Source organism: Vigna radiata, chromosome 8 (genome assembly GCF_000741045.1).
Source record: "Vigna radiata var. radiata cultivar VC1973A chromosome 8, Vradiata_ver6, whole genome shotgun sequence".
In the NCBI taxonomy this organism is placed as follows: Eukaryota; Viridiplantae; Streptophyta; class Magnoliopsida; order Fabales; family Fabaceae; genus Vigna; species Vigna radiata.
The window spans coordinates 32,869,407-32,881,120 of NC_028358.1; the positions used below are offsets into that span (position 1 = coordinate 32,869,407).

Below are 11,714 nucleotides of genomic sequence, written 5' to 3' on the forward strand. Positions count from 1 at the left end.
GGGGGAACTACATATTTAAACCGGCTCATTCATGCATTCTGGCTATTTAGAAGTATTGATGCATTATTTTCTGATATTTTACTGTCAATGCAGAGTTGAAACAACGGACATGAAGGGTTTGAAGAAGATTGAGGATCATTAATCATCGAGGAGATTGAAGTTTTCTCCCAATCCTCCCTTAGAAGTTTTGATTGGAAATGTTGTGTTAGCTTCGTGAATGATGGTTTATGACTTCTAATGTCTAACTCATTTCAAATAAAACTGATGCAAACTATATCCATATGATTGTGACAATTTGTGTTTGGAAGCAAACATTTCAAGCTGCATGATTATTTGTTGTCTTTGAAACATGTAAAACTTCGTCGAGGTTAGAATTTCCTTGAACGACTGGATCTGGAAGGAGCTAAACTGCGTTGAAGGTGGCATCCTAATCAGCCATTTAAATCAACACCCTTATCTGCACCTAACAGGAACTTGCCTGTGTTTTCTGTTCACCCTTGTACACCATTATTCTATATCAGAATAACGGAAGAGTTCTGAACAGTAGGTGTCTTTCAATCAGTATTTTTAATAAATTTTGTCGCCAAAGTTGTTTAGTCACTATTGGCAAAATCAGAACAGCTTAGAAACTGCACTAAGCTGGTTTAACAGATGCCAGGTTATCTATCTCAATAAGTATATTGATTGTGTTGCTTGTAACTATATTTTTTAACCTTCATAATTTAATATTTAAGAGCCGAAACTTCAAAAGTTTTTGTTAATTGTAGGTGGACCATTTAAAAAGAAGAAACATCACAATTCATTTTCATAGTATATACTAATATTTTAAGTTAAAATATTAAGAAATGATTAAAATATTAATGTATGTGTATTGTCATTTTGTCAACTCCTGTATTTCAGTTGATTGTTGAAATATCAGGCAAAGATGTAAGTCCAAAAACTTGCATTCTTTGAACAATTCACATAGTTTGTAAGTTTACTTAAGTTATCAGGACATTTACTATACTATTTGGTGAAATTCCAACTTCTTAAATGCCAAAATGATATATTTTTATATTAAAAATTTGAAGTTGTTTTTAAGGACAATTTTCAATTCTTTCTTAAGTTGTTGATTTTGTTGTACTTGATATATATTTTTCCATTTTTTTTTTCTTTTTTCCAAAAAGTTAATTTTAATTTCTATTATATCTTATCATAAATCAACCAACTTACCTCCAAAGAAATCACAGGAGACAAAACAAACTTCTTGTTAGCATTTTCTAAACAATTCAAAATCTCCCAACTAATGCGTAAAATCTAAATTTGAAGTGTATGAAATTTCAGTAACGAGTTTATATTCTAGTTAAAGCACAAAGAATAGCGCTTATCTAGTTATCTAGTAACTTTTTTGTTAATTTTTTATAAAACATATATGTAATGATGGATAAGAGTCTCATTTATCTTGAATAAGTTTTATGCTCAAAATTAAGGGACTGGATAATAATATGTAAAATTTTGATTTATCTTGAACAAGTTTTATCGTTCAAGATTGATGGACTAAGTAGCGATACGTAAAATTTGAACCTATTCTAAAAAAATAATATACTTAATTATATAATGATTGATAGGAAATGATTAAGTCTTATTGTTTAAGATTAAAAAATTATGTAATAATAAGTAAGATTCCAGAACTTGGCTTATCGATCAAAATTAATTTGGAATAATAAAACACTATACCAAACAAATAAATTAATGAAATACGAATATTAACTATGTTATCTCACATAAATATAAAATAGATTTTACCAGATTTTAGATAGATGGTGAGATTTTAAAGTTGGTTTGATCGTTTCTTATTTGGACAAGGTCTTCTTGTTGATAAAAAGGAAATATTTATTTCAAAAAATTCTCTGATACTCAAATTACTAAGAGAGTTAGATTCTTATAAGTGAAAGTAAATATTTATTATGAAATGAATATTTTTTAAGAAATACTAATTGTATTTATAAGATTAATATGAAAAGTGGGTTTATCATCTTATTAAAAAATAATAAAAATATAATAAATAATGATAAAATGATAAATATTAACTAATATAACAAATTATTGAGATTTAATTATAATACGAGAAAATGAACGCAAGTTGGGATAAAGAAACTTAAAGGATCTTATGGAATTACGTTTTTTAATGTCTATTATTCTGAATAGGAATAAATTTACATATAAATATTATAAAGGTATTTAGGATAAAAAGTATTAAATTAAAATAATAACCAATAAAATAAGATAGAAATTAGGGATGATTAATAAAAAAAATATTTTTTTAAATGTATCTGGTTATAATTGTGAAATTGATTTATTATTTTAAATGTGATATTTTATTAATATTTTATATTAAAAAAATTAATTTAAAATTAATTTTCATTTTTATTTCTAAAATTTATGTCTTATATTGCATTATATATATATATATATATATATATATATATATATATATCAAATCATTTATAAACTTTCCACCCATTCTTCTAAATTTTCTTTCAATCCAAATCATTTCACTTTCTAACTTCTTTCTCTCAAATTTATTCTTCAAACCAACAATATTCAAAGCATAAATGTCATATTAAAAACAAAATTGACTTATTCATCAAACTAAAAAAGAATAATACAAAGTAAATGAAGATGAAAAAAAAATACAAATTTTGAGATATAATGTATAATAATTCAAATTTATATTTCTATATGCTGAATTTGTCCTAAATCTAAATTTATAATTTTTAAAATTTTCATTTTATAACTTAATTAAATTTATATTGAATATTTTTTTTAACATTCCATTTTTAATAGTAAAATACTACTAAAATGAATGTTATATATATGATAAATTAATTACTATAAGAAAACAAACTTACGAAAGACAATATATACTCTTGTAGATTCGTCCAACTTCTCTACTAAATTCCCTCAACCACTTATCACTGGAGTAATTGAAACAAATGTCTTCCTAAGCTCACACCAATCGGGTGATCATCACAAAAGAGAAAACAATACACAAATAGACAGACACAGAAAAGCAAGGGTGAACTAGATATACAAAAATCATACAACCCATACCAATTTAACCAATACGTAAGCATGTAACAACCAAGTATTTCAAGCACACAAGGACCATAACACAATACAGACTAAGACCGAATGCATTATTCTGATACCAATTATCGACCATGTGATTTGACCATCTAGACTAGTATGAAATGTCAAGTTCACGGGGTTTGTGCACCCGGGTGGTGTAGTAACTGGACAACCATCAACTGTCACCCGAGATTAGTCCATTATAACTCACCCAAGAACCTATGGGCTAGGACCTCCTGCTAGAGCTCCAAATAGTGGCTTGAACTCCCCAAACACTCATAGAGTGTCCCTATTCGCTATTATAATTAATTTAGCATTTTCTCATACCTGCATTAGTTGCAAAGAGACTTAGATTCGCTCTGCGAATCATCAAATAGGAAGTAGCACTATCCAGTCACTCGCACAACGCACCAATTCGTTGTGCGAATGACCAACAGAGAACACTCCTCTATGAGGAATCGCTGTGCGAAAACTTTCGCTCAGAGAGTTTGCATAATCTGCAGAACGTAAATTCTATGCAACTCACATACCCTTAACCAATTCTAGTCATTTTCATTAACTTCTAAGACCTCCAATTCGTGATTTAGACCTAATTAAACTTACAAGACAACTCTTAGAGCTCAAGATTTTGCAGAAAACAGAAATGGGTAAAAAACAAGATACACGCAACCAGTAGAGGTTGATTGTCCAAGTTCAAGAATAACGGAGAATAGGGTAGAACAACTTACCCGCCTAAGACCTGAACTATCGATGGGTTTTAGAGCTCTCTTCATTGTGGATGCTTGGACACCACCTGATCGAAAATTCACTGGTTCAGTGAGAAGAAGTGGTAGAAAGAAAACAGAGAACTTGAAGAACTGAGATTTTAGAGAGGTAATAAAAGTAGGCTAAGGAATCAGGTTGTTCAAAATCTGTTTATATTATAAGAAATTTGGTGATATTAGTCTAATGCACTAATCCACTCTTTTAACCCTAAATTTTCATGTTCTCACATTTTGGATTTTGAAAATTTGAAATGAATTCACTTGATTGTATTTGTTGGATTTAGAGTTGACTCAACTAAAAATTAAATAAATCGATTTGATCGAAAATTAAGAAAGTTGATAAAAGTTAAAATGGAACAAGTTAGTGTGAGATCCTAATACAAAAGTCTGATCAATCCTGAGCTAAATAAGATGAATATGTGAATGATAAATCTAATAAATTTTCTCCATGAGATGTGAGTAAATGTGAGAGTTTGGAGGAATGAAAAGAAAAGAGATAGGTTAGCAAAGTTGTAGGAGCACTTGATAGGAGTAACAATGGCTTCACTTTTGAATGTTTGTTATTTTTATTGTTCGTTGAAAACATGGTGTTGAATAAGAAATTGATGCATTGGTTAAAAGTTGAGTAGACATGGTGGAATTATAAGGAAAGTGTAAAGAAAAGAAGATTGAATTTGTGGAGAGGAAAGGGACCAGTGCATCTGCAGAGCATTAATGGTAGAAGATGGCCCCCCTAATTGTGTCTGCGCTACCTTCCGACACTCTCATGTGTAAAATACCCTTAACTTTTCTCTCCACAATCACCTTTTTAATCTCTTCTATCTATTTATTCACTTACAATCCAAACCAAACCAAACCAACACCAACACCAACCTCATTCAACACCAAATAAAACCTTAAAATGACGAATCTATCACCAACGTTTGACTGATTGTACCACCTGCACTTTCCGAAATAGCCACTCATGCATCAATACGATCGAGTGGTGAATATATTCCACTCCATGCCGCCGCAGCCTACCCTTATGCCGCCATTCTTTCAACCTCAACTTCATCTTTTCCCATCAACAAAAAATGCAAGAAAACTTTTTATTCTTTTCATAGATTTTTAGAAGGTACTTACTTAGGTTGTGTTATTATAGTTCATCTTTTTAGTTATGTTTGTATTGGGCAAGAAGCTCTAAAATTTTGTATGCTTCTGAACTTACTTTCATTCATTTGATTTTATTGTCAGTTTTGAATTCTAGGTATCTTAGTTAATAAATACGCATTAATTCATTTGTGTTCATTTCAAGCAACAACCCAAGAATGTCAGAAGTGGAAAAATGTAAGTGCCGAAACGATAGCATGTCAGCAGATGTTCAGCAATTTAAGGCCCCCTTTCATCTCAAATATCATAAATGCTTTGCTATAATTTCAACCCAATGCACATTTATAATCTCACCAACTATTTTTGCATAAATTTCTCGCCCCTTCTTTTCAAATAAAATGCTTTTCAAACTATAACAAAAACTTTCAAAATCAATATAAAAAAATTTAAGATTAAATATCTATTTATTGACAATTAAGAGTAAGAATTAAATATATAAGAAAACATTAGCAAATACTATAAGATACTGGTATTGTGTTGAATATTTAAAGGTAAAAAGTAAAAATGGAAAACCTTAAAAGATATGTAATGCAACTACCATAGGGTGTAGAGTGGTCGCAGTAGACACTGGGTAGCACATTACTCTGTTTCTTTGTCTCAGTTCAAAATGCTTTATCTTGGTTGGCGGGACAATTTGGTGTTGGGGATGACTACTACTTTAATCACTCTTTTCATCATGCCTCCCTCTAATCATTAACTCTATATATACGGAATATAAAATTATTATTATTATTATAATTATATAAAAATAAGCAAAATTATGGATTAAATTAAAAATACTTTCTCAGACAGTATCATATTTAACCACCCAAACGAACCTCTTTTATTAAAATTCTAGCAGCATGTGCACAACATTGGGTTCAGTACCATTCCAACAACTCTGATAATTACCACTTTATGGAGACCGGTTCAGAAAAATTAATAATCGGAGCAATTAATCTTTATCTTTTTCTTCCTCCCAAAGTAAAACAAATTATTCTTCGGATTGCTTTCATTCCAAGAGAATGAATATAGGAAGAAGTCAAAACATGCACAAAATGTTTGTGAAAGAATAGAGAGATGATGTTTGTTTAATTTAGAAAATAAGTTGAGGGTTGAGTGGAAGTTTAGGTAGAAAGGTTAAGGCAAAAGCTAAAACGTCACTTTTTCGTAAAGAAGAATGCAAGGAAGTTGCAATTATGTGGATGTCGGTTGCAAAAGATGAATTAAAGAATTACATTGTTTGGAGAAACATTGAGTTGAATGATGTAGAGAACTTTATGGTTCATTCTAACTGATGCAAAAATTGAAAAAAATGGTCCCCTATATACTCATTGTTCCCATACTCTATTTGGTTCATTCTAACTGATGCCTACCTTACATACAACACAGACAATATGAGAAAAAGCATGAAAGCTTCATCCAACAAAACTTTTAAAAAACCCTTGAGATATATGGAAACTCTCGCTAGAGTGTGTCTGCATGTGGTGGCGTGAGCGTGATATTATTAAATTCCTTTCAACCATTGGACCACATCCTTCTTTTTACTTTTCATCATCTTCTAATTCTAATGCTTTCGTTTCCCCGTGATTAATGCTCACTTCTCTTCAACTTCTTATTCTCAAAAGGGTGGTTTAATTCACCATACACAATGCTATCAAATTTTTCAAAACCAGGCCCCGCAAATAAGAGAAAGACTAACAGAAAAATACAAATTAAGAAAAAAGAAAGAAAGACAGTGATCTATCTTGGTCATATGAGACAAAAAAGATGACACTGGAAACAGCAAAACTAGCTACTTAGAACCGGAGATGGTCCAAAATGTAGCCTAATAAAAAACGTACAAAAGAGGGAGACAAAAAATTAAAAAGGAACCACATACTTTTATTATGCTTTTGCTAGCTATACGTTTGCCATCTTCCCATCGCTCTTATCTCTACGCAATCCTCAACCTTGGAGAGACGACGAACAACGACACAACATGTCTGTATATATATACATACATGCACATACCCTCAGAGTAACTATAGATCAAGACTATAACCTCCTACACTCTATCATTATATATTTTTACACCCTCTTATCGTGCACCTCCACCAGTTGAAGCTGCCAGCATGATCTGAGTTTACCTTCTTTAATGGTAAGAACAGATCATGTGGCTGCTTCACCTGTTGAATGGAAGCATATACAAACCCTAATTCGCTTTCTCATCCGCTGCTATCCTACAACCCTAGAAAAAGGTTTCTTCAATTCATCCTTCATTCCTTGCATCTTCACTACATGCATATACATATATTTGTATATACACTTCATTGTTGCTTTTTCTGCCTTCCTGTTTTTCAGATAAGTGCATGTTTTCTGGATGGCTGAATTGCTGTTCTTGTGTTGGCTAAATCTCAAGATTGTATTCGAATCGGCTTGATTCTTGCAAAAAAGAAACAAGATAGGATGGTGGCATGTGTTCAGGGTTCAAGTCACAGTGAGGCGTTTCGGTGCTTTCTCCTACCTTGGATTGGGGACAGTTTTGATTTTAATTATTTAAACCTGTTTTTTTTTTTTGTTCATTTTCTCACTTGCATATGCAATTATGCGTTGTTGTTTTTTTTTATTTTTTTTATTTCAGTACTTCTAAATTGTATATATATTATGTTGTGTATGTATATATTGGCCTGGTTATGATTGGTAGTTCCCAACTTGCAGATCTACAACAAGTGAATATAGATGGCACAGTTAAACATTAATTGGATTAATTGTTTTTCTCTTCCTCAACCCCCTCTCAAGGTAAACCTATGTCACTTTCAGTCCATCAATCAATTCAGATCCTTGTTTCATAATCATGGATGCTTGTGCTTACACATCCAAGGTGCTAATTGAATTCATTGCGTTGCTTTTCTCTCTGGTTGATGATATGCTGAAAATCATTATGCTGCATGTGTTTTCTATCAACAGATCAACCAAAGTCAACCTTGTGATTTAGTTCTTACAGATATATAAATGGAATGAACTTCACCAACTAAGACTTCAATGAGAGGGTTGGTATCTTATATATATACATATATAGTTTCACTTCATATTTTTTTTCATTTACATATATTTTTCTGTGTAAAAAAAAAAAAGTATTTGATGAAAATCATCTAAAACCTTCTGGGTGAAGATTTGTTTGGGAATCATGTCATCTGGAATTCTCTATTTTCTGTCACCTCAGTGTTATTTTTCTTTTTTGAAATGAACAACAGTTACTGAAAAATTAGAAAATCTTAAAGTAAACAGCAATTGACAGATACGCTGTGGATACTTGAGAGTATCAAATGAAAAGGCACAACGAACATCTCTGAGAATATCCGTATATATCTGTATATCTATGACATAGCACTTTTAAATTTCCCCAATACAAAGATATTGAACATGTGCATACATGATATGTAAGTTAAGTTAATTTGATTGCTAAACACTTTCATTTCTGAAATCCAAGAGCACGTACTTTCAGCTTTTGGGGAGAAGTTGCATATCGTGCTTTTTAGATTATTTCATAACAAGTTTTCCTCTGTTGTTCAAACTTTTTTAAGGTAAAATCTTGTCTATATCAAATTTATTTATGGAAAAATTAGTTCAAATCATTTATGGATAATTAAAATACTGAATTAAATTCAAGTTAAATAAGAAGTTTAAGTATCATCTTTTCTTTACCTTTTTTATATGTTATTCACAAATTTGCTCAAATATCACTCATCTTACCTTTAATGTAATTAGTTATAATATATATATATATATATATATATATATATATATATATATATATATATATATATATATATATATATATGTATGGATGTATACGTATATGTGGACCAAAATTATGGGAATATATGATGATTTTACAAAGAAAAAAAATAAAGTAAAAGAAAATACTTTCTTTGATCTTGTTGTTGGCTGACTTGAATTTCTTCCATGTGAAGGAAAAATCGTGCTTTCATTATTTCCCTATCCCTCTCACCGGTGAGGTGGGCCAAGACTTTATTATATCGATTAGAGAAAATTTATCCTTTCATATAAATTAATTAAAGAGTTTGCGATGATGTTAAATTACAAGAGAACAAAAAAGAGAAGTGATCATAGTCATTATTTATATGAAATTCATTAATTTAACTATAATCTTTATAACAACATATTCTCACTTAAAATAAAATCCGTACAAAATACAGTAACTTTGATTCTTAAATGCATTTACATTTTCATTTTCTAAATTTAAGTCATTTATATCACTTATCATTATATTTTCATTTACATTTTCATATTTTTGCTTACCAATTGCTTCTCTTTTCAATACTAACATTATGAAGTCTTTTGAATCGATTAAGATTAGACAAAAAATTATAAATAATACTGATATTTTATTATTAAAAAGTTAAAAACTATAAATAAAATTTCATTTAAAGAGTTTCAGTTTATAAAAAGTTTCGTCAATCTAAAAATTTTCTCTCTAAACTTGATTTACTTTTTATCTAAGATCATAATATTTTTGAAAATCCAAACTTATGTGGTGTTATGAATAAGAAATCTATCGAATCATATTTTCCTATATAGTGAGTTATGTTTTTGTTATTTTTTTGAATCAATTATAGATTATATGTTGCATGTGACCTTTGAGGAGGTTTGTGTTGTGTGGTGATGTGTGAGTAAAATGTAATTGCATTCACATCTTAGTTTAGGTCATTTGTATACATAATTGTATTGATTTAAGGATTTAGTCATGCATTATCTTTGTTTCGGATCATACATTGGGATTTTGTGCTTTTTGTGTAGATTGGTGAAATCTAAGTGTCAAAAATCACAACTTGGGATGAATTGATGTACAAGAGACAAAGATGAAACAGAGAGTTCAACAAACGAGCTGTGAACAGTCTCACAACCTGTGGAATTTGCTTCTAAATGCAGTTGCAAAACAGAGAGCTTCACAAGTGAGTTGTGGTTTCTACCACAACCTATTGGGGATTTTTTCCATGGGCTGTGAAAGTTTCCAAGAGCAGTTACTAATCTCTTTTATGACTGATTTAAAGAGATTAAAATTAAGGAGAAATTGAAGGAAGTTATTGAAGGGAAGTAACTACTCTCCTAAAAAAGAGGAATTAGTGGAAATGGTGGGGAGTTGGAAAAAAAAACGTGGAAAGGGAGATAAAAGTTGGAATTCACGTGCAGGGCCTTCTTCATCTTCTTCTTCTGCAGCTTTTTCATACTTTTGTTTTTGAACTTCCTTTACATTATGCAGAACTAATTTTCCATTTGTTAGAGGATTGATGTAGTACTTTTGATTATACTTTCTGAACATTTTCAATTGATGTTGTTTAATTTTAATTATCCTTGTGTTCTATTTATGTTTTAATGTCTATTCTATGAGCAGTTTCACAATTGGGAGATTGGTAATTGCTTGCGTTTATAAATAGAACAGATTAGATGTTGTCACAATTGGGAAATTGGACACAACTAGTTAGTTTGAAATTGAGATGTGATTATTCTTCATGATCTTATTGGATTTGTAACTGGCCTAAGGGATTGGGGGTTCAAATTCAATGGATAAGTTTGCCTATCTAAGGGATTTGGGGCAAACAAGCTCGTAATAAACTCTAGTGAATAATTATAATTTACACATCGATTGGAAGAATTTATATGAAAAGGTATGAAATCAATTCTCTAACATTTTTTATATCATTTGAATTTCCATCACTTGTTTATGTTCATCATTTTACTTGATAAATTTTATCACTCAAAATTAAGTAAGTTAGTAAACTAGTACTCAACTCATTCAATCCCAGAGGACGATATTTTGTTACTACAATTATGATTGGTACACTTGCCAAACATACATCATGTGGCAACTGGAATAATATTCCATGGGTCCATCCATGTATAGCAAGGTATTGGGCGGCTAAGTTCTTGAGGTAAATATGTAATCGTTCTTTGGTACGTTAATACGGAGTATTAGAAAATATTCTTTTTTTAATGTATCAGTTGATAAAATATACTGTACTGAAATTAAATATTAAATGTCTGGAGAATAAAACTGAAAAACATTGAAGTTTAAAGGATAAAATAACTAATTTTTAAAATCCTTGGTATATATAAATTAAAATAATTATTTTGAATGACAATGTTTATAAGAGTTACTCTTTTATCATGGTCTTTTTATATATAATTTTTCTTTAAAAATAACATTTTTTAAAATAATAACTCCTGTTTCTTTTATCTTTTTTCCGCAGAAATTTAGATATTTTTAAATTATTAATAGTTAAACATGATTTTATTGTATTAAAAAATATTTTTATTCTAAAGTAGAATTTATATACTACGTTTCTTATTTATTTTTTATTATTATATAATGAGAAGGATCAAATTATACCAGTATATATTTACCAAATGTTATATTTCTGATAAATTATATAAAAGTACATTTTATTGATCTATTTATTAAACCATGTCAACTTTTTTTGAAATTAAACAACAATAAGATACTGAAAATGTTCATAAATTAATATATTTTTATCATGTAATTTACGTTAATACGTAATATATATATATATATATATATATATATATATATATATATATATATATATATATATATATATATATATATATATATATATATAATCGTATATTTCAATATGACGTATTTTTTATAAATTTAAAGCATAGCTTACTTCTTGAAAACATTGT

At 29.5% G+C, this 11,714-nt stretch overlaps 1 protein-coding gene and 1 long non-coding RNA gene across 4 annotated transcripts in view; both read left to right on the forward strand.

The window, feature by feature from the left end:
- Positions 1 to 672, forward strand: part of LOC106771041 (PITH domain-containing protein At3g04780) — a 2,560-nt gene extending 1,888 nt beyond the window's left edge. Inside the window, exon 8 of the mRNA XM_014656922.2 lies at positions 94 to 672. Coding sequence (XP_014512408.1) covers positions 94 to 142 — 49 coding nt within the window. The 3' untranslated portion in view covers positions 143 to 672. The remainder of the gene's footprint in view (positions 1 to 93) is intronic.
- A 5,824-nt stretch (positions 673 to 6,496) lies between these two features.
- Positions 6,497 to 10,358, forward strand: LOC106770957. 3 transcript variants are annotated; one of them, XR_002669330.1, is made up of 5 exons: positions 6,497 to 7,243; positions 7,347 to 7,495; positions 7,704 to 7,866; positions 7,953 to 8,035; positions 9,807 to 10,358. It is a non-coding gene; the product is annotated as an uncharacterized LOC106770957 (long non-coding RNA). The 3 variants fall into 3 exon arrangements; XR_001376426.2 differs by having other exon boundaries at positions 6,669 to 7,243; positions 7,704 to 7,784; XR_002669331.1 differs by lacking the exon at positions 7,953 to 8,035 and having other exon boundaries at positions 6,682 to 7,243; positions 7,704 to 7,784.
- Positions 10,359 to 11,714: the final 1,356 nt, after the last annotated feature.